We start from the raw sequence: 27,809 nt of genomic DNA on the forward strand, positions 1-27,809 counted from the left end.
TCAGGGTTCTGTTCTTCTAGAGGATCTAAGGGTGAATCTGTTTCCCTGGCTTTTTAAGCTTCTAGAGGCTGTCTTCATTCCTTGGTTGTGGCCTCAATATGACCTCTACTTCTGTTGTCCCATTATCTTCTGTGATCTGACCCTCAGACCTCCCTCTTATAAGGACCCTGTGATTACATTAGTTCCACCTGGATAGTGCAGAAGATTCTCCTAATCTCAAGATGCTTAACTTAATCACATGTGTAAAGTCCCTTATATCAGGCAAGCTAACACATACACAGGTCCTGAAGATTAGGACATTGTAGGGCCTGGGCCTTGTTTGCTCAGCAGAAACCCCCAGGCCCATTGCAACCATGTGTCCTTCCGGCTCCCTCCTGGGCAGGCAGCTCAGCTACTGGAATTTGTGATGATTTGGGCCTGGGCAACCCGGATCCTCCCTTATCCCACAAGAAGAACAGCCCATCTTACGGGGACACAGAGCCCCTCCATGTCTTCCTGGGAACGCTGGTTGTACCAAGGGTAGGCCTCTGGCAAGCATGCAGCCTTTATTCTTCTGCCCACTTAAGCAAGCTTGTCTTGAGGGGGTTGTGGGCTTATGCATGCTTCTGTCCAGCCAGCCTCCACTGGACACTCTCCCATAAGTAGGACTCAATAAACCTATATGCCTCATTTGCAGTCTCTGGCTCGTTTCTTCGGTCTCTTGGCACAATATCCTGCAGCCCTGGCCCAGCTGGTCCTGTGGCGGAACAGACATAAACACCTTTGGGGGGTAATTATTTAGTCATCTACTATCTCTATTTTGAAATCTCTGTATTGAACTCCTTTTGCTTTGGAATCCATAGGGTTTTTGGTTTGTTTGTTTGTTTTTAGTTTAAGGAGTATGATGTGATAAGGACTTTATTTTTCTTGTGGTAAAATATACATGACATGAAATTTATAATTTTAACCATTTTACATGCACAGTTCAGTGGCATTACTATGTTCACATTGTTGTGCAACCATCACCATCATGTCTCTCCAGAACTTTTTCACCATCCTAAACTGAAACTCTGCACCAATTAAACAATTACTCTCTACCTGCTCAATTTTTCCCTACTGCCAGCCCCTGGCAACCACCATTCTACTTTTCATCTCTATGATCCTGACTGTTCTAGACACCTCATTTAAGTGGAATCATACAGTAATTTCCCCTTTTTGTCTGGTTTATTTCACTTAATATATGTCTTTGAAGTTCATTCATTCTGTAACGTGTCAGAATTTCATTCCTTTTTCAGATTAAATAATATTCTTTTGTATGTATACATTACTTTTTGTTTATTCAGTCATCCTCTAATGCACTTTTGGATTGTTTTCATCTCTTAGTTATTGTGAATAACACTGCAGTGAACATTAGAGCACAAATATTTTTCAAGTCCCTACTTTCCACTCTTTTGTGTATATATCTAGAAGTGGAATTGCTAGATCACATAGCAATTCTACTTTGATTTTTTCCAGAATTGCATACTGTTTTCCACAGCATTTTACATTCCCGTTAGCAGTGTGCAGGGGTTTGGATTTTTCAACATCTTTGCCATCACCTGTTATTTTCTGGTTTTTTGGCACTAGCCATCCTAATGGTGTAAAGTAGTATCTCATTGTAGTTTTGATTTTCACTTCACTAATGGTTAGTATATCGAGAATCTTTTCATGTGATAATTGAATATCTTTTCATTATCTATCTTCTTTGGAGAAGCCTATTCAAGTCCTCTGTCGATTTTTTGATTTGCTTCTTTTTTTGTTGCTGAGTTGTAGGATAGAATCCCTAGTTTTCTTCATTCATCCTTAAATTCTCTCTCGTCTAAATCTGATGTCAAAAAGTTTCCTTTATGTTATTTTATTTTCCACTTATGTGAAATTCTGCCCCAGTATGATGATAAATTCCAAAGATGGAGCAAGGTTCTATTTTCTCCTGTGTCCAGTCTGGTACATTTGTGGTTCTCTTTGAGAGAAGTACAAGATATAGGATAAGTTGTTCTTTATCAGGTAATAGCTTGGAGTATCTGTGACCACATTGATTAACTATAACTTGGATGATGTTTGGAAAATGTTTAACAAATTATTCAACATGCTAACCTAAAGTGGTTTGCTGTGTGGCAATGGGTAAGTAAGCAAACTTTGGGGAAATATGGTATAATGTACAGCCTAAGGAGAATAAAGACTTTACCCATTGAAGAAAAGGAATATCAGTTCAGTTCAAAAATGTCCTGTCCAAAGACATAGCAGCATGAAAATACATATTCACTTTGGAAAAAAACTAGTACAAATAATGATTTTGTTACTTTGAAGTTGAAGTAATGCTCATCAAGAATCATATGTGTTCTTGGTTATATCTGTTGCTTATTTTTTGTAATGAGTCATTTAACAAAATATCTTATAAACTGATAAGTGTGAAAATAAAAGGAATTGCTTTATAAAAATTAAGTTGGCTCAATGCACCCACTGTGTCCAGGAAGAGAGGCTGCAGTGTCTGAACTCTGGCCTGAGGCACCGGGGCACCTGCATGGCACAAGTGTCAGCGTTATTCAGGGCCACTGTCCAGGATGTGAGCGAGAGCAAGCTGCGGCCCATTTGGACCACCCTCGGCCTGACATCTCTGGCAGCAAACAAGATGAAATAGCTACTTAGAGATGAACTTGAACACGTGGGTGTGAAATTTGGTGTCTACACTGAGGATCGTAATGGCCTCTCTTATGCTTTAGAATCTGTGAAGACCAGAGAAGATCCTGATGAAGTTGTGCAAGATGAAATTAGAGTGTTCATAAAAAGGAAGCATAGCTGATACTTTCAGAAATAGAAAGTAGACTATGTTCAAGGCAAATTATCTGGTGATTAAATAACCCAAACCTGAAAGGAATTTGTGGTTGTAGAAAAAGATTTAATGTTTGAGACCTCAGGACCACTCCTCAGGCTGTAAGCTCCGGGAATGATCATGGAAATCTTGGGGCTTACTAAAGAAATCATGTGACTGTCACATTCTAAAGTTTACAATGTGTGGCTACTTTAAGTAGAAAATAAAGTAATGCATTTTGAAAGAGAAAAAACCCCACTAAGTTGAATATTTTAGAGATGTGCAAATACATCCTGATATATTTTTGTCTTTGGTGTTGAATTTTCCTGAGAGACATTATTTCAAATGATTGAGAAAAGAGATAAACTCTGGAAGGATTCTATACCTTGATTCAGAATGTCAGTAATTTATATTCCACTTAAAATGAGAAAAATAATTTTGAGGACTTCATTTTCCATGTAATTTATGCATGAGAGTACATGTGTAACACCTGAAAATATTCTAAGACCAAATTTTGGCTGCCTTTATATGAACATATTGGCAAATGAATATACATTTATGTTTCAAGACAAAATACATTCTATGAGGAATATATATACGTTCTTTCAATGATTCTATACTTACTGAATCTTTATAATGACTGAGTAATAGATGGGTTTTACTTTATTAGATTACAGGTCTTCTAGGATATTCATAATTAAAGAAATGCAAATTAAAAAGGGTAGCAAGGATGACACTGAAAGATGAGAACAGCCAACATATTAGAGGATTTTAAATCCTGCATGCATTTTAGCTGCCATTTATTCTGTACTCTATGTCATGATCTTTTCATAGATTGCATGTCATTGTTTTTATAACTTTAAGGACTATTGTTTTCATAGATGAGAGAAATATTGTAACAAAATTTAAGTCATTTGGCCAATATCATACAACTGGAGGAGAACTCTAGATATAAAACACTGTTTGATAAAAAAATATAATGTTTTATTTTGCCTCCTTATCTCCATCAGAAATACAATAGATTGTTTTAAAGGAAGAATCCAAGTCTTAAAGTTCTGTCCTTGCAGTCAGTATTTTCTTCTAAGATTACCCTTCCTCTCTGACTCCAATGTCCTCACTCCATACAGAATCTAAAGCCAAGTCTGTGTTCCACATCTGTTCTCTGTTTACATTAGTAACAAACAGTGGGAGTTAGGAAAAAGCAATAACCAAGGAATTTATCATTTACATAAATTTAAAAATTCAGAACGTGTTCCGTTCACACCTCCTGACCTTAAACAATGAAGATGAAGACCCTTGACTATAGACTTCTATGGCACTCCGACTGGAGAGTTCTTCTCATGTTCTTTGTGTAAAAAGTACCCATGGTCAGCTCAGAGTTATAGTTAAGACAGGCTAAGTGTTTCAAAATTAAGAAGCCAAATACTGTTACTTCACAGATAGGGAAAACAAGACCCAAGGAAGGCATGGATAATTGGAAGTACATTTACCTAAGATTTTACTAGAAATGACTCTGAATGCACAGATTAGAACAGTGCTCCCTGCCAACCAGGAAGTCAGACACATAAGTCAATTATCAGTTTGTCAGGGCTATTTCTAAAAAGAAAGGGTTTAGATAGCTGCAGAGTTCCCAATTCATAGTTTGATCGATTTTGTAGCAATATTACTAGTAATAATAATGTATTTATGAGGAAATCGTCATTGCTTGAGAAACTAGAACATACCCTCCTGAGGTCAACACCGCGTTTCCTGCATAAAACAAGAAGTTCTATGTTGATCAATCTTTGATGCTTCAGGACATTATAGGTAAAATCGTTTTAAATATACTTATTGGGGAAAGTACAGGGACTATGAATCAATGTAACTGTTTTGTGTAAATGTGTAAAATGTCACTTCTCCAGTAAACCACAGTAAAAAATGTTTGTGTGAGCCAGCTCATATGGAAGACAGAATAGTTGATTCTGATTGGGAGTTGTGTAGCATCCACTGGTCAAAACTGACAACCACCAGAGCTGATTTCTAGACATAGGGATAGTTATTTGTGAAAAAGATCATAGGATCCAGATAGGTATCTCAAGAAGTTAGATCTTCTGTTCTTGGGAGGAAGAACTAATTTCCACAGCTCACTTTCAGTTTCATGAAGTTATAAATTATGAGTCCCTGTGTATAGTGGAAATGGTGTCCCGGATTTGGAGATGATGCCTTCTCAGTATTGATACATTCCATTTTAGCAGTCATTCAAAGCCAGAAAAAATATTCTTTCACTTATTATACCATTTCTTGACCTCTCATTTATAAACTCAACTGTTAAGAGCAGTCCAAGCCCGAGACTTAGTGTCCTAAATAAAGCTTTATGGGGACAACTGGAGTCAATAAGATTTAGGAAGGGAGACCCAAGAGCCTTGCAATACTTCTTTAGTATGCTTTCTCCACACAGAAACAGTAACAATAATAATAATAATAAAGGGGGAATTGGATACAATTTGTGGCCTATAGAGAAGATAATTTCATCACTGGTCCATTCCTCAGGAGAATAGCCTCCTAGCCCTTGTCCAAGTGCTGATGCTATTTTTATTCTGTTTGCCTCTGGGAATGGCTTTCTTTATCTTCAGACAATGCTACACCAACATGAGTAGGCACATGCACAAAAGAAGGCTGTAGAATTAAACTTGTGAATATGTATTCTCACAGGTGCCTGGGAAATCTAGAGGGAAATATTTAGAGAAATATAAAGGGAGTGTAAGAAATTGAAAATGTAATTGTATAAATGGGATTAACTCCAAGTAAGTATCAGCTCTGTATAGACATTCTGAAAAGGAGATTAATATTTCATTCAGGATTTGGCCATTTGTGACAACATCGATGGTCCTTGAGGGTATTCTGCTCAGTGAAACAAGTCAGAGGGAGAAAGTCAAATACCATGTGATCTCACTCATAAGTAGAAGATAAAAACAATGACAAACAAACACATAGCATTGGAGATTGGATTAGTGGTTACCATAGGGGAAGTGTGGGAGGGCAAAAAGGATGATTAGGCTCGCATGTGAGGGGATGGACTATAATTAGTTTTTGGGTGGTGAACATGATGTAATCTACACAGAATTTGAAATATATTTTGATGCACATCTGAAAGCTATATAATGTTATAATCCAACCTTACTGCAATTAAAAACAAAACAAAAAAAGCAGTATTTTCCCACTCCCCTAACCCATTCCTTTCCAATTTTCTTTCTCTGTTTTTTTTTTTTAAAGATTGGCACCTGGGCTAACACCTGTTGCCAATCTTCCTTTTTTTTTTTTCTTCCCCAAAGATTAGAATCTGGGCTAACAACTGTTGCCAATCTTTTTTTTTCTGCTTTATCTCCCCAACCCCCCCCGTACACAGTTGTATATCTTAGTTGCACGTCCTTCTTGTTGTGGGTTGTGGGACACTGCCTCAACGTGGCCTGACGAGCGGTGCCCTGTCTGCGCCCAGGATCTGAACCCTGGGACGCCGCAGCAGAGCGTGCAAACTTAACCACTCGGCCATGGAGCTGGCCCCTCTCTTTTAAATACCTACTCCTATAAAACTCACCCTTGGATGTTAATACACAGCTCAGTTGCCTGTTTAGTGTCATTCACTCTGCAATGACAGTGCAGTGTTTGTTCCAATTTGAACATTTGCTTGCTTGCTAATTTCAAAAAGAGGTAAACATCTGGGGAGTCAGTTTCTATTTTTACAAAAGAATTTAGAGAGAGAGATTATAAAATGACTTCTTTTCAAATGGACTGTAGAACTCTAATACTGCCCAGTAAGTAATTTTACTTTTTACCTGTGTTGAGTAACAATAGATTTTCTTCCTTCAATATGTTGTACAAAATTCTTTTCAGAGAGATCATGAAATTCCAATTGTACATGAGCCCAAAAGGCAGAACAATGGCCCCCACCAATGTCTCAGTCTCCGGAGAGGTCCCTCATCTCACCAAGATGCTCCTAGAGACCACCAGGTGAGTCTCCTGTCACCAAAGGACTGTCAGCCTTCTCTCTGGTGATTTTAGCTTGTAGCAATGAGTGAGTTTGTGCGTGGGCCCTTTAAGCCCCGGGTCTTTTGGACTTTCAGCCCATAGCTTTTCTGGGGGTGTCCTCGCTGCAGTTAATAGCCAGTGAAGCCACAGTTGGGCTGAGTCTGAAGTATGCTTATAGCAGTATCGGCAGGTTACTAACTCTGTTAGACCTTTAAAGAGCGTTTAGGAGGTGAAAATTCAAAGCATTTTTTTTTATTTGTTTATTAATTCATCATTCATCCTTTCTGAATACAGAACATGTCAATCTACCTGACTATGTAACTCTCTGTCATTAATTCCCATTATCATTCCCCCACAGGCTCACAAAGTTCCCTACTACGAGGCCAGTGTGCTTAGTTTACCATCATTACCTCTTCAGTCATGCAAAATCTCCTGTGTAAAATATCATCCAGGTAAGTGATCTTCTACTCATCAATGCTTAAAACCAGTCTGTCCTGTATTTCTCCCAAAAGAAATTCATTGATCAATATGGTCCCTAAATCATTGTCTCCCTACCCACCTCAGTTCCTGTAATGTTTTTGTCCCCTCTGACTCTGTGTTGATGTATCATCCAACTAATTCTTTTGAAATTTTTCTCTTGGCAGTATAGAGCATTTAGTTTCTTGAATGAGATCATTGACTTTGAAATTACTCTCATCTAAATTTTCTTGGTTAAAAGAGGTTAGAGAATAAAAAGACATGGCGTATTTTATAATTAGAGTACAGAAATAATAGTTTAAAAGAGATAAATATTCTTGTATTTGGATTTTATTTTTCTTTCCTGGCAGAAAAACTAGTACACTTAGCATGTTTTAGTAATCAGGATGAAGAAAACAGGTGTTTTGTTTTGTTTTGTTGTTTTGTTTAATCTCCATGAATAAAAGCTTTCATTCATGTTTCACAGTAGCTATTTCTTCACAGAACTTCAACATAAACCTACATCTCACCTTGAAAATGCGCACAACAGACACTACTCATATACAAGTTACTTATAACCGTACATTCTGACAAATAGCTCATTTTTATTTCCATATCGTGGTCACATGCTATATTTTTCTTTTATTCAGGGCCATTATCCACTCTCTTTAATTCACATTCCTTTCTCACTTTTTATTCATGGTATAATATATTAGCTACTCCTTTGTCTCATGACACAATTTCTTTGCTCTTTTTGCTACTTACCAATCTGTACCTAGAAATCTTAAGTTTTGATCAGTATGCTTAGTTTTTCCAACAGAGAAGCTCAACAATACTAGAGAAAATCTCAATTCTAGAAGCTTTCCCAATAAAATTTATGCAGCTTTGAATTCCCTGGCTGATTTCTAGACATGTTTTTCTTAAATTTTACCTGTCTCTTCAAACTTTCTATGAAAACCATACTATAATCTCTTGGCCATAAAATGCGGTTAGAATACAGTACACATGCAGAAACTCTCACCTCCTCCTGTCTCTGCAGCAGGACAACCTCTTCTCCTTTTGTAGGCTAATTTCCATAGATATGTTCTGAGTTTTTCATTTGTTTATTGTCTTTCCTTGAAAATCTTGTATTTCAAGCATCTGCAATACACTTGTTCTTTCCCTACTCCAAACTATTTAGATTTTAGCACATTTTGTAATACGAGAAGCAATGATCTCCCTCTGCTAAAATTCCCTGTCTCTCATTTCATTTCTAGTTATAACCCTGAACTAACCACTATGACTTGTATTTTTCCAATTAAGCACATTTCAAACCACAATGATAGCCGTTTGCATCTGTAATGTCAAGTTCACTTTTCTGGAAAAAAATAAAAATGCTCCTCTTTTAACAAGCACAATACATTTTTTAAGGACTCTTCTCAATTGATAATTGTGCAGTACTTGACATTATTTTTTCCTTAAAATACATATTTTGATTCTGTAATCACACTCTATCTTATTTTTTCTTCCGTCTCAAAATATTCTCCCTTTATTCCTTTGTCTGACTCCCTTTACACTGTTGAAACAATAAATTCCATTGGCAATTATGTTCATCTCCATGGTTCTCTTTCTACTCTTATTCCAGATGTCCTCTCCTGGCTAGATTGCCCAGTTGCATAGTTGCACTCACCACTGACAAAGAGTAAATAAACATTGACTTTCCAAAAACCTAACTTGACAGCAGAACTCATATATTAAACTATCTTTTAAACAGTTCCAGCTTGATAGAAAAGAAATAAATCAGATTTGAAGTTTCTTTGAATTAAACTCACTTTTCTCCTTGTTGTTGGCAGAGACTTTCTTCCCAACCTCTTGATTCCTGTTGATGCATAAAGAAGGAAATGACGACCTTGGAATTTTGGGGAAGGCAATCCCTACCCTTGATTCCAGTTCATCATTTACTTTGCCAGCAAGATGAAGATGCAGAGCAACTCATAGGATTTAGACTGAGAAAAGTGTTAGTTATATAAAAGTCATTTTGTTTTTTTTTATCATTGGTGGTCTCTCTAAATCTTTTTTTCTCCATAAATCATTGTCTTTCTGTCTTTCTCTGTCTCTTTCTGTTTTACTTTTTATCTCTCCAACACAGTCAAGCCCAGTATGTTTGTCTTTCTACTTCTTTTATTTTTTTATTTTTATTGAGGAGGATTAGCCCTGAGCTAACTACTGCCAGTCCTCCTCTTTTTTTGCTGAGAAAGCCTGGCCCTGAACTAATATCCGTGCCCATCTTCCTCTACTTTATATGTGGGACACCTACCACAGCATGGCCTGCCAAGCGGTGCCATGTCCACACCTGGGATCCGAAGCGGCAAACCCTGGGTCGCTAGAAGTGGATCCTGCGAACTTAACCGCTGCGCCACCGGGCCGGCCCCATGTCTTTCTACTTCTGATGCTACATGGTGAGTAACCCCATTGTTGAACGGCTATGGCTGGTTGAGGAAGTCCCTCTACTTCAATAAGAAGTAGTAAAAAAGCTTATTTTTGCCTGATATTCTAGTATTCTGATTTAATCTGGCTTCTCCAACCTTGTATCAATATACAGGTGTCAGAACAGCTATGAGGAGAACTCTTATTGTGTGTAAACTTACATGGAAAAATTTTCTTATTTTCTCTAGAAAAAGAAAGGATAACGTACTTTTCCTTTAAAGCCAGTCATACCTTCAGTGTCTAAATTATCAGCATATAGTAGATAAATTATAGAATATACTATTACTATGATTGTTTTTGCTACCTTTAACTTAACCCTGCTGCAAAGCTATTATCAGTCATAAGGAAATCTATCTTAGAATTTTAAAAACCAGTTTAGATTCTGGACTTTCTTTTATCCTTCCCTTTGCTTATAATCCTTTTTCCCTTAGGTTTCCTCCTCTACCCAATGTCTTTCCCACCTGACAAATATCAGTTTATTTTTCGACTCTCAGCTCAAGCATCATCTCCTCTGTGAAGTATCTCCTGATGGTCTTAAGCAGAATTCCAAATTCTTCCTTTGTGTCTTCAGCGTAAGATAATGACTATTTTTTGAATGAACCCTAGTGAGAACTAATTACTTTGGCAGTTTAGTTTTCCTGGATCTGTTTAATATCAAAAAGGATATCAAATTTAATGTGTATGCAAATCTATTTGTCCTGCTTCCAAGAGAGTATCTACATGGAGATGGAGTTGTTGGGAATTAGAAAACATGAAGAGACAGTTTAAGAAAAATGCTAAAAATCTGATTTTTTTAGGATAGGCTTTCTTCGTTTTCATTTCAGCATTATCTTTATATATTCGTCTAAGGCAACAAACCTGTTTTAATTAAAGATCTGAAGAGATTCATCATGGATAAGAGAAGGGAAAAAAAGGTGAAAAATGCTCATTAGACTAAGAGGTACTCAAGACCTAGATAGAATTATGACAACAGAATTATTATTTTCTTTAAAGATTTCTGCTCAGAGTGACCCTTATGAACAATAACAATGTGCAATTCCCCCACACTCTTCTTGAATCCTTTCTAAATAGTTCTCTATCTAGATACCAGAAGCATCTATTAGAACACATACTCATAAGTTTAGTTCTTCAACTTATGTGCATTCACCTACTCATGTGGTGTGGTTATGAACAGTGCAGTTATAAACATGTAGTTCTGAATGAATCACTTTCAAATAGGCAAATATAGATCAGCAGTTGGGCAGGACTATGATGCAATTCTCCTGAGGAAGAGAAAAGTGATGAATTATATTCCCTGTGGTCAATACAACGTAATCTATCTACTTTTATTAAAAAAAAATTGGTTTGAAGATGGGATATAAAAAAATAAATCCAAGGCCCCTTGACCTCTACTCCCTACTCCCTGAATCTTTGTGATGTCTGTTCCTATCCCACAGAGCTTGACAGCAGAAATATCACTGTCTGGCTGCCTTTCAAGCCTAAGTTAGTAACAAACAGGTCAAGAAATGCCATCACATAACATATAATTTTTTTTCTGGCTTTGAATGGATTCTAAAATTGAATATATTGATGGTGGGAAGAAGAAGTCATAACCAATTTTAGGACAACATTTCAAGTATATTCAGACACTCATATCCATTTCATTAAGCTGAAGAAGAAAGGTATAAATGGGTTTTCCAACAAGAGCTGATCTAAATAATTAAACCGTTTGGACCCAAGTATTTTTTCACATGTAAGTGTCCTTTAATTGTAGAAAGCACCCCTAGTGGTAGTCGATTTTGATGAGCTAATTGTAGGCAACTCTCAATATTTAGAATCAGCTATCCAGTCTTCCATTTGAGTTGGTTCATAGAAACATATTACTGTTATTATACCAGCAAACTGTTATTTTAGACAAAACTGAATTAAACTGCTTCCTGATGGCTGTACTCCTTCCAATACATTTATTTAAAATTATTTTATGTAGACTATGCTGTACTATTAAAGTGTGGTTAATATAGATTTTGCTGTTTTAAACAGGAGAAAGTTTGTTGATGTGGAATGGGCACATTTTGCTTTCTGAAGGGAAGATGATTTCCCCATAAATCTATTTTTATTGTTGTTGTTATTATTATTATTATTATTTTCATTTCAAAATCAACCAAACCATAAAGTTAGGAACTCTATAGTTAACATAATCCTTTCTCACTAGAAATAATCTTATTGAACTGGTAATCAATTTACACTAAACTTCTTGATTTCCTGGTCAGTGGAAGATGGAGCATTCAGAATATTCAGAGCTATTTCTAGTACAGTCTTGGGTAACTATACTTCCCATTACTCTTGACTATTTTTTGTGACTCATTTGGGCCTTACTCCTCATATCTTTAAAGTGATGGCATTGGCCTCCTTAATCTTGAAACTTTTAGCCTGTCCTACCATAACTTTCCACCTAAAATGAACTCACCAAAGATCTTCACATACACACAGAAAACCTGAAGACCTTCATGTTCTAGAAATGTGATGGAAGTGGAAGTCTTCATGAGAGAAACTTGATCTTCATTGTTGAAGGCAAAATAGATTATATATGTATTATGTATATATATGTGTATACTACACTCAAGTATACAATTTAGGAATATATAACATCATTTATGAATACATATGAAATATACATATATGCATATTTATATTTCATGTAGTTTATGAAAATCTTGCTTATTACTTTTTCCCACTGCCCATAGTTATTATTAATGGAAACTGAGGACAGTTCTTCAAACACCGTAGATCATACATCTGAATTTACTTCTTTGAATGGAGTGAGGTGATTGAAGGAAGAGGAAAGGCAGCTTTGGAATTAAATAAAGAATGCAAGGAGAATACTCTAAGACTAGAATTGTTGCTTTAACACTCTAAATCTCTCCTCTTTTTGTATGACATTAAACACATTATTTAAATCTAGGATGACACTTGTTTCCATTACGGAAACAATAATTCTTGGAATTATTGAAACAATGAAGTAGTTTATGAAAAGTGTGGGGTATATAGCACTAAATAAATGATAGCTAATATATATATGGATTTGAAAATTTTTAATTATTTGGTGCATCTCATCTTCCACCTGTATATTTATCACTCTGATTTCACATTTCTACAAAAGTTTCAGCAGTTTCTATGTTATGATAAGCTTTTATAAGTATAGGGAATCATTGAAAGACATATACAGAACTAATAAAATTTATCTTTATTTGAGACAGAAATTACAATCCTCCACCTTTTTTTAATGTAAAACCAGTCACAACTCATTCTTGAAATGTTGTCATATTTCTAGGTATGATTTTTCTTTCATCAATCATAGCAAAAAGGCACTTTCCAAAATTTTTTATCTCCATTTCCTTATAGTGAAATAAGAAATTAAAAAACACTGTGAAGGAGAGCACAGAATCCTTCCAGAGCATATTGAATTTTCCCAATCACCTACAGTAATATATTATAAGTAACTTCAATTGCAGATATAAAAAATAATGTTCTGTTGTATTTAAGATTTTCTAAAATATGGAATATTTGTATTTTTATAGATAAAAATGGGATTTGTGTAATGCAATCCCATGTATTTTTTACATATTTCAGTACTTTACATCCTATTTACCTAATTGGCAGATTATAAAAATAAGAGTTAAGGAACCGGCTCCATGGCATAGTGGTTAAGTTCGGCACACTCTGCTTTGGTGGCAGCCAGGGTTCATAGGTTAGAATCCTGGGTGCAGAGCTACACCATGATTCAGCCATGCTGTGGCAGTGACCTAGATGCAAAATAGAGGAAGATAGGCACTAATGTTAGCTCGGGGTCAATCTTGCTCCAGCAAAAAAAAAAAAAAGAGGGAGATTGAAAACAGATATCATCTCATGGAGAATCTTTCTGAGCAAAACAAAAAAACACAAAAGGTAACTCATAAATACCAAAATGCAGATATTCTGACTCTTGATGAGTATAGAGTTGAATGGAAGGAAAAATAATATGTGGGTATAGTAGAAAGCAGACTATAAGACATATGCCACTAGTGTAACATGGACATATAGGAATCTATTTTTTCTGTTAAATGGATGTTGGTTAAGAGAACATGCTTTTTACAAGTTTTTCCCCAAAATCAATATGCAGTCTCACATTGCCGTATTTTTACCCAGAATGGTTTATCTCTCTGAAATGACATGCCTCCATCATGGGTAAAAAATTTAGTTCCCATTGGACTTAACATTCTAACAGAATACTCCCTAACATCTTTGTTTACTTTCCCTTTGCTAACATAAAAACCTACCAATAAGTAAAAGATGAAAAATGGAGTTTATTAAATTTTCCCCATTAAAATTATGCAACATACAGTGAATCAATGTCATCACAAATCCACCAAGGTATTACATGGTAAAGAATTGTCCTTGGTTTACATTAATAACTGTGTGCAGTGGGAAAAAGTAATAAGCAAGGTTTTTATAAACTACATGAAATATATATCTAACATGTATGTATATGTTAGATGTAACATATGTATATTTCATGTGTATTCATAAATGATGATATATATTACTAAATCATAAACTCGAGTGTAGTATACACATATATACACATATATATAATTTATTTTCTTCAATCACTGTTACTTTCTACAATGAAGATAAAGACTGTCTTCAGGCCGGCCCTGTGGCAGAGTGGTTAAGTGCGCGTTCCGATTCTCGGTGGCCCAGGGTTCGCCGGCCCGGATCCTGGGTGCAAACATGGCTCCGCTTGGCATGCCATGCTGTGGCAGGTGTCCCACATGGAAAGTAGAGGAAGATGGGCACGGACGTTAGCTCAGGGTCAGGCTTCCTCAGCAAAAAGAGGAGGACTGGCAGTAGTTAGCTTAGGGCTAATCATCCTCAAAAAAAAAAAAAAAAAGACTCTGTCCTGCAGACTTCCATCACATTTCCCGAACATGAAGGTCTTCCTCAGGTTTTCTGTGTGTATGTGAAGATGTTTGGTGAGTTCATTTTTGGTGGAAAGTTAAGGCAGGACAGGTTCATAATTTCAAGATTTAGGAGGCCAATGCCATCAATTTGGAGAGAGAATGTTCATTACGGATTAAAAAGATAAGTGGAAGCTTATCAAGCAGACAAGGGAAAATAGAATCAAATTCAAAGGTAAAGTAATTTTAACATCACAGAAAACTAAAACCATGTAGTATGATCCCAAAGCTGCTAGAAGATCTGGAACACACAGAAGGGAAGTTGTGGCAAGATTGTGGTCTGGAGAGATTGGCAAAGGTTATAAAGTGAATTAACACTTTTTTGAATAAAAGGCTGCTTTTGATGGTAAAATCTTAAGACTACTAATCATAGTTGCCTTTTGAAGGATAACTGATTTTGTGAGAAGAGGGGGCTTTATAAGGAAAAGCCAGAAACAGGAAAAATAGTTAGGAGGCTATGGCATAGACTATGTGGGAGTTACGGAATATCATACCTAAGGCAGATGGAGATGGATAAGATATGCTATATTTGATGGATATCAAATAAGTCAATTTAGCAAGCTTTAATAGCTGCCTGCTTTCACTATTAAAGTTACAGAGATGGAGATGTCAAGGATAACTCTTTGATCTAAATGACTGACTGATGTTGCCAGCAAATGAGATACAATCAGATGGTAGGGGAGCTTTGAGGAAAAATAGAGTATTATTTGGGATATCTTGAAGTGAGATTATTTATGACATTGATGAACATATATATTTATTTCATAACAGAGAGTATGGAAAGCATCGCATGTTCTGTTAGTGTCATGCTCTCTGAAGTAGCAAATTCCAGGCAAGGGACTCTGCTAACTGATGCAGATGCAGGTTCAATGCCAAAGCCCTGGTGGCAGAAGGAGCACTGCATCTGTATGTTTCAGAAGCAGGTACAATGACGGACCAACAGGGAGCTTGGAGAGTGTAGGCAGGTGTTCTGACTTCCTTGGCAATCTTTCTGCTGAATATAAAGGAATGAACAATCTAATAGGTTTTATTCAAAATAGACTAAGAGGAGATTGAGAAGACTCTTTAGAATGCCATGCTCTTGGAATTGTTCTCTGCAATTCCTTGTGTTCCACATTCTAGTACACTGAAGGGAGCCTGGTCTCTCTTTAAGTCAAAGCTACTTAACATCTTTCTCTTGGTATTATCTAAAAGTAAATTTATTGACAATTAAAGGCATACATTTGTTAATAAGTACACAGATGTATCACAAAACAGTTATTTTTTATCCTAGGTAATTTTATTAGATAGAAATCACGTTTCTAGTTCTAGGTGGATTATTTTGTTTGCTGCACACCTTGTTCTCTGACAAAGTCTCTTAAATTTTTGGTTCTTCCAAAAGGAGGAAAAATCATGGCGCTTGGACAAATCTAGAAAGATATCAAGTACTCTTTTTATTAAACTTAAAAACCTTTCATTTTTTAAACATTTAGAACTCCTAGTTTTTGTTTTGATTTCTTATCAGTTTCTGGGGTTATAGGCCTCACCTGTGATGGAGCAATCCTCTGAGTCTCGGCATTCTAGATAAGGTTTAAAATCTGAAGTCTCCTGAAATATTTTTAATGAATAATTCAAATTTGAATCCTCACTTTCTAACAAGGAAATATCTCAGATATCCATGTAGGCCCAGAGTAGCATATTTTAATAGGAGAATGCACATGTCATAACCAGAAAGTTTTTCTCTACGTAGATAGTATTTGGCAATTCAAACAGAAGCATTGTTAATAGAGGTATTTACTAATATTTATTGAGTTTTCTATCAGCGGAGTTCACGAACAGGAATCTAGATATTGGAAGCAACCAGAGCTTTTTTAAAAAGGCATGTTATGAAAAACGGCGTGCACATTCTAGAATTATGAAACTAGGAGGAAACGGGATCCTAGGAAGGTTAGAGAGCAATTATCAGAACAAATGGACAAGGTCAGAGCGAGATTCCTAGGAAGATACTTGTGGCAATGAGACCTAGAGGACAGGACGGTAGCAGCTCTTCTCTTCATTTCCATTAGGCAGGATGGATACTAAAGCCAGAGGTGAGGCGAGGACCCGAGTGGACAGAACACCAATCAGGCTTATGTTATCCCCCTAGCTGCAAATTTGTCCCTGACAGCAATATTTTAATTATTGCAAAGAAAGGAGAGATAAAGTTTTCAAAAAAATTTTTGAGGGAGGCAGCTAACTTATTTGCAACCTTTTGTTTTCATCACTTAAAATGCTAAATTAGTTTAAATGTAAATCTTTTAAAACAGATTATGTATGGCAACTTTCAGAATGTTGAATAAAGTTAACATTTCTGGAATGACTCAGAAAAACCTTATTACTTCATCCTTAATGCTTGAAATATAGTATATGTTTAGTAAAATTGGATGGATTAAAAAATGTAGTCACATAAGTAGTACTTGTCTTTGAATTACATAGAAAGGCCAAATTGTGAAGATATAACTGATGCTGGGTCGGTGAACCGAAGAGTTGAAAGAAAGATTTCCTGGACTGTCAAGTTCTGGCAGTAGTGCTTTTTATTTAGAGAATAGTGTGGAATAGCATGGGGACAGGACCCATGGGCAGTAAGAGCTGCTGCAATCATAGGTTGAAGGAAGGGTTAAATTTAAGGTGTAGGTATGTGAGTTATCTCTTTATAAGACAAAGGAAAGAATATGTAAAAAAAGTTGTTAAAAATGGTATCAGTGCAGGTGGGGTCTGGCTACTGACTGGTCCTGTAACTTTTAGATAAGAATCAAACAGTATTAGGTAAATGGCTGAAGCCACCACCTTAAATATTATTTTTAGCTAAAGACAAAGGAGGACATTGGGGGTGGAGGGGGAGTCGATCATGGTTGGTTACCACACAAGTACAGTAAACAAGATGCAGATTTAAGTCCTTGCCTCTGGTGTTGATTAAGAGTTTCTAGAGGTAAGGTCATTCTCCCTTTTTCCTGGTACAGAGAGGGAGACACCTTACAGATGGAGATTTCCTTTACAATGTAAATGTCTCTTAACAAAGGGTAAGTGAATTCTACTCCTTCCTGTCTGTAGTTTTTAAAAGTAACCAGTATAAAATAATCCTCATCATAACCACTGCAATAACGTATGTTTACAGAATGTGCATTTAAAATTCTAAAGTATGATTTGCATTGTTCTACTGTTTTCAGCTAATATTCTTGACTTTAAAGATATGCTTTTAATATCCTGTTCATCTTCTGATTGTCTTTAAGACCTTTTCTGAAATAAGAATACACTAACCAGGGTTGAGGGTAGGAGTTTATTATTTTTAGTGTTGTCGACGAAAATAATCCATATCCAATCTATAAATGAAAATTTGGGTGAGTTTATTCTGAACTTAAATCTGAGGATTATAACCCAGGAGAGTCTTTCCACAAAGGAACAGAGCACTCCGAAGAAGTGGGGGTATAGGGTGGTTATATACCCTCAAAGAGGATGTTTCACATAGGATTGAAATGTCCCTTTTACAATAGTCGCGAGACTGCTCTGTCCGCACAGCGATTGATGGAAATACCAGGTAGGTCTGCTGTCTCGGTGAACACAGCAGGGTGGCAGTCTCTTGTCTCCAGCTGGGTGGTCACAGGTGAGCTGGGAGGTGAGTGCAGCAATCAGTTCCTAGCCTAAGGAAAAATGCTAATGTGGGGGGAAGTTGCATCTTTATCACAAGGGCCTTTGTTCTGGCCATAGGAAATGTGTAAGCAGATATGCAATGCGTGCTCAATAGCCAGTCAGGCCCTTTAGGAGGAAAAAAAAGAGAAGTCAGGCCGACTTAGGTTTATACCAAATGGCTTCCTCATATACTCCAATATATCCTATTGCTTGCCATTTTTATTTGTCATTTTCCCCTTTTGATCTCTAATCTTTCGATAGAAAGCATTTATGATCAAATATTGTCCCTCGGTGCCAGGGTGGTTGCTGCCTGCCCTGGGTCCATCATGTCCCTCGGTGCTAGGCTTTTATCTTATTTATTTGCCTAGTCGTCCACGTTGGGGGGAAATAGTGGACAAGCATGGAAGTATGTTTATTAACAGAGGAAGCATTTCATATGTTATGTAATTAATTTAGATTGTTGCACAAACATTGCATATGTGCTTTTCTATGACACCTTGCATTTACATTGTATGATTATAGAACAAGTACAGTTACGATAATAACAGCATTTTTGAAAGGATTAGTCTGAAATGCATCCTTAGTCATAGTCTCTAGCAGAAAAAGAAATTTGTCCACGGTTATAAGACAGATCAACCATCTCAAGCCATCGAGCAATCATTACTCTAGTTTGTATGCTACTCTTACAACACTGAGTAAAGAAAACAACAATTAGTTTGAATATTATGACTAGTACAAGAATTCCAAGAAGTAGTAGAAATAGGAATTCCAATCTGGATTGGAAAAGGGAACTGACACCGGAAGGAAGCTAACCAAACAACTCAAGACTGGGTGTTGGATCGCATAAGGCATCCACTTGCTTCTTCATGTTTTAGCAGAAATGACACATTGGAAGATTCATCAGGTATAAAAACACAGCATTCAGTCTGAATGATTGCACACGTGCCACCTTGGGATGCTGTAAGAATATCTAAGGCCATTCTATTTTGAAGGACAGCCTTTCGTATTAAAGTCACTTCAGTATTTAATGAGACTATTCCTGCTTGACTATCGTTAAGGGCTTCTTGAGTAAATTTAGTCAGATCTTCCATATGTAATAATGACATCTTTTAGCCCCAAGGAAGGAGCAAACATAGCTGCAAATACAGTCATACCAGTGAAACACTGAACAAGCCCATCTGGCCTTAAAGAGAGGGAGATTGGCAACAGGTTTTAACTCAGCCTGACTCCTTCCCTGCTTTTAAAGGAAACTCAGGGTGAAGTGTTTTAGCCATCCAGGCAGTAGCCAAGGCCAAAGATTTGTTCCACATAACCATTGAGTTCCATTAGGAGTCACTCGATAAATTCCTGGCCTTCAAGACCAGTCTATTCCAAATTAATCACTTTAAGTATGATAGCATTCCAAACAATTATAAAATAGGTAAACAGTTTAAGCATAACAAAGGTTTAAATGAGGAGATATAAGGTTGGGAATACAGGCCTGGTCCGGAGTCTTGGGACAGCTGTCTACAACAGATGTCGTCTTCTTCTCCTCCTGGTTTGGTCCTTTTCGACAGGGCTGCAAACAGTCTTATTTGATGTCTCTTTCAATACATAAATTCTTCAGGTTACAGTCCATGATCCTTAAGTTCTGGGACTTCTCTGTGAAAGAATCAGCTACAAATCTTTCATTTCTTTTAAGCACCACAATAAGACCATGAAAACAATGTAATACATCCCTTAAGCAAAGCTGGTTCATATATTTCTTCATTTAATTGCATAGGCTGTTGTATTATTTAAAAAGGAGACAGCCGATGTTTACAAAAAGTATAGATCTAAGATTAAAGAGCACTAGCATAAGAGCTTTTGGCCGTGAGAGAGTAAATGTTTCTGAAAGCTTGCCAATTAACTTTTGGTTGTGCCATTAGTTCCTTTTACCAATACTGAGAATTGAGGATGGTAGGCACAGTAGAAATGCTGCAATATTGGCCAAACATTACAAATAGATTTGAGTTTCCCCAGTCACTGCGTAACTCGTGAGGAATTCCTCAAACAGGAATTATTCTAATAGTAATTTACCTACTGTTAAAGCCATTGCTCTTCTGCAAGGAAAGGCCTCAAAACAATGTGAGGACATACAGATCATTACAAGATATGTTTATCCTTGAGATGGTGGCATTTGGACAAAGTCCAATTGTCATACCTCAAAGGGTCCCTTAGGAAGGGAAAGTGCCCTTGTGACCCATGGAGTGGGTTTCTTATTGGGCCCGAACCACATCTGCGAGGGGGTGTCAAAAATTCCCCCTTTTGACTGCCACATCTGTTTCTCTTGTTCTGTGGCAATTTCTTGAGCCTGTAGAAGGAAATCTTTTACTGGGTTAGCAGAGTTAACAGAAAGTAGCAGGCATTCTTGAGGCTAGAGAGTGTAACATCCTCACCTACACTTAAGTAAGACTCATTTGTAAACCAAATTAAACAATAGAATGCAGTCATGGTCTTCTCTCCCTTGTGACGTTGGAAGCAAGGTAACAAGGTTAATGGTTGGAGCAAATTATAAATTAGTTCCTGCGTCCAGGGGGCAGGCAGTCAAGAAAACTTGTAGATGTCAGAGTCAAAGCATCTTTTTGCAGCTTGAAAGGTCTCTGATGATGTCATCGGGCATTCAGGTATCTTTCTGAGTGGCTTACAGCTTACACAGCAACAGACAGGAATCTCTCTTAAGTTTCTATCAAGTTGTTCAGCTTCAGTTTGCAAGGTTTCAGGAAAAAGAGCATGATCAATTCTCAATGATTCCAGATGAAAATGAGGTAAAAATTGAAAACATTAGTTTGGAAGTTTGTAACCAGATATTTCAGTAGAAGAATTCAGGATGCAGTTCAGTTCACAGGTAGAAAAAGCCTCAAAGACAATTAACAGAACTAGGATCTAAATCCACAAATGTGCATTATAATTTTTCACTGAAACAATTCTTCTCTCTAAAATCACCCTCATTTTTACCAAAGATAGTCAAGTTAAGACTAATTGGTTTGCCAAAATAAGTTTAGTTTCAAGAAACTTGGCCCGATTATTTACATAAGTGCAGCAAGAATAGCAATTGATCATATAGGCTCTTAAATCTGCTTTGCTGGAATTTTTTTATGAGGAATCTCAGATTGAACTTTAAAGACTTCTTGAGGCCAGAAAAGCCAAGCCAAGGATTTGTGCCATGAGGCCTTGCCTGCAATACCTTAGATTTGGGTGACTTTCTCTCCTTTCTTGAGATTCCCCAGAATATTTCGAGGTTCATTGCACCTGCCAGATAAGCAAGCTTCCTTACTTACCAGGTAAGATTGCTGGAATCTCTCTCTGTAAAGCAAGGTACCAGGCCCATATTTCCAAGTGGCTTTATTTCCAGAAAGTCAACCTTATTCCTCAAAGGCAGTATTGTCATATCTGAGTCTGTATCTTTCTCTCAAACATGACATTCCAGTCAAAGTTTTGGTAAGATAACAAATGTGTCCTGTTACAAGGAGAACAGATTCTTATTGAACTTATGCAAATAACTATATTGCCACGAAATAACCATACTCACTCACAAAGAGTTTCCAAATTCTGGAGGGATCAGGTAGGGAGAAAAAGACAAATGTTTCAGTTTTGCTCACAAAGGTATAATTTCACTGATTGCTATAAGACATGGTTAGCATAAGAGAAAAGATTTCCTTAAATCTGAGAAAACAAAACAACACATCAAAAACAATATTTCAAACAAAAGTCGTAAAAATTATAATCATCCTCAGTTCATTCAGTCTTGTATAACTGGTTCTTGATCTTAATCTCTGTTAGCAGTTTTGTTTTTTAACATTAAAACTCATTTGCTTAATTGGATTTACTTTAATCTCAGTCTACTTGACCAGGCATAAAACTCCTTTCAGAATTTCTCCTTCACAAACCTTCTACAACTTTCTTTTTGCCTTCAGAATTTGTCCCATGCTTTCTTTCTTCCCTTCTAGTACATTAGGACAAATCTATCTTTCTTAACCAACCAAACAAAAATATTTCGGTTCTTTATACCTTCTTTACTGAAAACTTACATTTTAACTTTCCTTGAATGCAGAGCTGTTTTCCTTATTAATTTCCAATAGTGTTAATTAGAACTTTTAACCATTAACAGACAAAAGGTAAGCAATTATGAATTGTCTTTTATATCAGCATTCTAAACACTTCATAATTTCTAGAAACACGCTGCTTCACAATAAAACACAAGGCACGCTTTTTAACAGACCCAAATGCTTTTAGCCTCTTTACAATAAGAAGCCAAAAGTAAATAGCTTAGGTACATTTAGCAATAATGTTTCAGTGTTCTATCCAATTCAAAAACGACCCAGATACTCAGGTTTTTATCATTTAACTTAACTTGGCAAAACTCAAGATTATTACCAAAAAGAATTTCGAAGCATTTTTTTTCCAAGTATACAGACCATAAAACAGTTATTGTACCCACTTTTATCTATTTAAACCGTTTGTTTCCAAGACTTATGTTCAGATTACCTACGAAAACCTCGTGAGACATTAGACAAAACTGGTCCTCATTTAAAGCTATTATTTTGCTGACGAATTTCTAACTGACAACATGAACTTATTTGACTAGTAAACCCAAGCTGCATGCCTGCATCGTATGCAAATACCGACAACTCTGACAACAAGACTATTTTCAATCAAACCAACAAACTTAAACAAGCTTTCATTTACCAAAGGTTAATTCACATCACGTTAACTTGAAAGACATTGGATTAATTTCTACTACATTTAGAATTTATGTACGCACTTACTTTAAGCCAAAACTCTTGATTTCTCAGAAACTGGGTTTTAATTCAAATTACATTCCAGGTTGATCTACCTGTCCAACTGCATCACAAAGGCACAGAGAAACCCAAGTTTTCGATTTTACAGAAGGTCCAGGTTCTGGTCAGGTCCAGCCTGAACTTAACCTCAACTTGGTGACAACAGAAGAGATGATGAGCAAAACAGACAAAGAAAAGAAGAGATGAGATCAGACCTCGCCCTCATGGTCTCTTCCAGAGGGTTATCAAGATAAGAGTCACACAACAGTTCCCATGCTGGGCACACAACCCCAGCAGGACAGTTCACAGAATAAATCACAGGTCTCCTACCCTTATAACTGACTCAGTAGGTGACTAAAATACTCAATGAGTCAACTGTCAAGAGAGGGCACCCCACTTAGGGTTGCTGGGGTGATCAGGCCCAGAAACCCAAAGTTGGGGCTCCCAGGGGTGGAGCCTTTTACTCCTTAAATATTTCTTTGTTTCCCAGTTGCAAAGCTAAAAAGGAGGCGAAAATGGCCATTGTAACTCTAAGAGAGATGAAGACATTTGGGTTAGTTCTATTCAGAAAAACTCTTTGTAAGCGCTTACTTTAATAGAAGGAATAGAGCTCTTTAGAAAAGAAGGAGATGAACTCTGAGATTCCAAAGGCAGCTGCAGAGGAGATGGAAGGGGTAAACGGGGTGGGACGGTTTCTGAATTCTTATCCTTTTTTAATTCAGTTACAGTCTCTGCCAATTTATGGTTAGTCTCCTGTAAAGAATTCACTTTATCATTATTACATTTTGAAGCCTCTAAATGCCAATCATAATAAGCTTCCCATTCTTTTGCTTTAGTTTTAGAGCCAGCTCTTTCTACTTGTGCGCGCAAATACAGTAACTTTGAGATATCGAACGTTCCCCACTTTGGCCACTTAAGTTAATCCTTCCCATTTTGTTAGATACTTGCAAGCATTGTTGCCACACAGCAAACCAGCTGGAGTTCCATTGGGAGGTCGTACATCCGGGAGCTGGCAGGCTTTAAAAAGCACGGTTTTCCCATTTTCTTTTTGCTTGTCTGTTTTTGTTTTAAATAAAGTCTGAACAACTTCTAAGGACAGTGTAGTGGGTGAGAAGTGTGCTGCTTGTGAGTGTTACTCCCCATAGAAAGGTCGTAAACACTCTCTTACGTGCCTCGGTTTTTCCCTCCGGCCGCCTAATACTGCCGTGGGAGCTCGGAGCGCTGGTGACCAGCCCTTATGTGTGCGTCCCTGGACGAGCCTGTAAATTACCGTGAATGAGAGTGGAGTTCCCTATGGGACCGCTGCACGTCGCGAGGATTGATCCTCTGACACTCCCGCTGAGGTCATTAGTCACCTAAGGGCGCCTTTTGGTAAAGGCCGGGAGGAGCAAGTGTCCCTTTTCTTCGGAGCTGAAGACATTCAGTCTCTCATTTCTCTATCAAGCAGTTTGTTCAGACTCTATAAACACAATACTTTCCAATTCAAAGCCAAATTAAAAGGACAACCAACCCAGCTCACTCCAAGCTCCTCTAAGCCCCTGAGGCTTAGGAATTTTCTCTAGGTTTTTCTCCACCTAGGAACTGTACCGGTACCCCTCAAAACCTCTAGTCTTAAGACCTTACCCAGCTCATATAAACTCTTGGACCGTCAATTTAAAATAAGGAGGTCCGAGTTTCAGGAGAACTCACCAAGGTCACCTGAATAATGTAGTGATCCGGGGGGCTCAATGGGCCCTTATTGGTACCGAATGCCGGTTCAGTGTAGATTCCAGGTGGCCTCCGGTGGGTGTCTCTGAAATCCTGCCAACTACGCCAAGAACTGTCGACGAAAATAATCCATATCCAATCTATAAATGAAAATTTGGGTGAGTTTATTCTGAGCTTAAATCTGAGGATTATAACCCAGGAGAGTCTTTCCACAAAGGAACAGAGCACTCCGAAGAAGTGGGGGTATAAGGGTGGTTATATACCCTCAAAGAGGATGTTTCACATAGGATTGAAATGTCCCTTTTACAATAGTCGCGAGACTGCTCTGTCCGCACAGCGATTGATGGAAATACCAGGTAGGTCTGCTGTCTCGGTGAACACAGCAGGGTGGCAGTCTCTTGTCTCCAGCTGGGTGGTCACAGGTGAGCTGGGAGGTGAGTGCAGCAATCAGTTCCTAGCCTAAGGAAAAATGCTAATGTGGGGGGAAGTTGCATCTTTATCACAAGGGCCTTTGTTCTGGCCATAGGAAATGTGTAAGCAGATAGGCAATGCGTGCTCAATAGCCAGTCAGGCCCTTTAGGAGGAAAAAAAGAGAAGTCAGGCCGACTTAGGTTTATACCAAATGGCTTCCTCATATACTCCAATATATCCTATTGCTTGCCATTTTTATTTGTCAGTGTTCACAAGAATTTTGCTCACATTAAAGCTTCTTGCATTTCTTATTCTGCATTCCTGATTATCTGTTGCCTATTCACTAGTATATTGTTAAAGTTACAATTGTCTTTTGTATAACCTGATTATTATTGTGCGCGTGTGTGTGTATGTGTACTTCTTTATGTATTTCCACACTGGATCAAAAATTCCCTGAGAACAATGGCCTTTGCCTTAAGACTGTCTAAATCACACAACCCTGAAAAATCTTAGGCACAAAGAAGCAGAAATTTTATCACTACCTGCTTACTTAATAGATAATAAAAATGAAAGAGTAGAGTAGAATAAATCTGCACAGAGAGGGTAAAATTTTAAAAGAACTTAATTCAGTCTTTTTATTTGCAGATGAAGATAATGGGTTCAAAACTGTGAAGTGATTTACCCAAGAGCTTATGGAAATTTTAGAGAAAAGCCAGCACTTCAGAGAGGCTGTTAGAGAGTGTCTGAAATCTTCATACAGAGGACCATGGAAGAATCACTCTGTCATTCTGCTTTCTGCCCACAGGGGATTAGCCTGGCTACTGGGTATATGAGCAGGTGAACTCTCCAGTTTTAACACAGCAGACAATGCTACACGTTGCTACATCTCACCGTTCTTCCTGGTGGGTATTCATGGTTTGCAAGATTTTCACTGCTGGATTGGCTTCCCTGTGTGCCTTCTGTTTGCCCTGACCCTGCTAGGGAACAGCCTAATCATCATTACCATCAAATTAGAGCTAAGCCTACACCAGCCAATGTATTTCTTCCTTTGTGTTCTGGCAACAAATGACATGGCTCTTGCCTCTTCCGCAGCCCCCATGATGCTTGGCATTTTCTGGTTGGATGCTCACAGGTTTGATTTTAATATTGAATGTATCTAGCACAAATGTATTTTATCCACGCATATTGCATATTTGAGTCAGCAGTCCTACTTGCTATGGCCTTAGACTGTTTTCTAGCTATTTGCATCCCACTGTGTTATACCACCATCCTGCCAACACCAATGGTCATTAAAATGGGTCTAGGTGGTGTGACCCAAGCTATCCTTATGGTTTTGTCCTGTCCACTTCTCATTAAGAGGCTACCAGATATGACATATTACACCAAACATGTCATTAATCATGCCTATTGTGAGCACATGGCTGTTGTGAAGTTAGCCAGTGCTAACACCCTCATTAACAGAGCATATGGAATCTCTGTAGCCCTTTCGGTGATGGTATTGGACCTAGGGCTCATAGCCACATCCTATATCAAAATCTTCCAGGCAGTCTTCCGGCTCTCCTCCCAGAATGCCCGCTCTAAAGCACTGAGCACCTGTGCTGCCCATGCCTGCACTATACTTGTCTCCTACACACCTGCACTGTTTAGGTTCCTAACTCACCACATTGGCAAGAAGGTACCTCCAAGTGTCCATATAATTTTTGCAAGTTTGTACCTTGTGGTGCCTCGCACAATCCCCTGGTGTATGGTGCCAAGACCAAGCAGATTCGTGACCGAGTGGTTGGTCTCTTCTTCCCAAACAAGGAAATTTATGAAAATTAAAATACTTAAATACAAACCTTGGTTGTTAGTATCTGTTTTATGAAGTCAGAGTGCATTAACCATGGGTGCAAACTTGTCCCCAACATGCTGTTTCTCAATTCAGCTATGCCTTATTTAACAGAAATATTAGTTGCTGCACAGTTATTTCTTTTCTCTATTTTCAATCTTTTATATATTTTCCCTTCTTTCTTTTAGAAATAAGGTGATGCATTTTCATGGGACACTTTCAGTAAATGTTGGCAATAGTTATTTATTACTGACATTGTTTCATATTCTATATTTATTCATAACATTTTCTAACATCCACAAATGTGAAATGGCTAGTCTAATTATTGAAACAATTTAAAACTTCTCAATACTTTGGACTATGCAATTTATAATAACAGGGTTTGGTTTTTTTTTTTTCATTTTGAATTGTTTTATGCTGTGTTTAATAATTCTGGAGTAAAAACTAATTTTTTCAAGTTTTTTTACTTATTATAAGAGGTATAATAATGGTTTAATATTCAAATAGTGGTCACTGTGTGTTTGTCTGTTTACTAAGCCTCTGACATGCAATTATTCCTTTAGTCCACAGAACTATACTATGAGATAGGTGTTGTTATTATTCTCATTTTATCAATCAGGAAACTGAGACACTTATTGGTTATAGAAGTTGCACAAGGTGGCTCAGCTAGGAGATGGCCATGTCAAATT

The 27,809-nt window shown here is 37.4% G+C and overlaps 1 protein-coding gene across 1 annotated transcript; it reads left to right on the forward strand.

Moving 5' to 3' along the window:
- Window positions 1-661: 661 nt before the first annotated feature.
- LOC139084261 (olfactory receptor 52P1-like) lies at window positions 662-27,113 on the forward strand. Its single transcript, XM_070626639.1, is given in 6 exon segments — window positions 662-769; window positions 6,698-6,814; window positions 7,191-7,284; window positions 26,130-26,446; window positions 26,449-27,019; window positions 27,022-27,113. Coding segments are annotated over 6 exon segments (1,299 nt in total).
- Window positions 27,114-27,809: the final 696 nt, after the last annotated feature.

This window comes from Equus przewalskii, chromosome 6 (assembly GCF_037783145.1).
Source record: "Equus przewalskii isolate Varuska chromosome 6, EquPr2, whole genome shotgun sequence".
Lineage (NCBI taxonomy): Eukaryota > Metazoa > Chordata > Mammalia > Perissodactyla > Equidae > Equus > Equus przewalskii.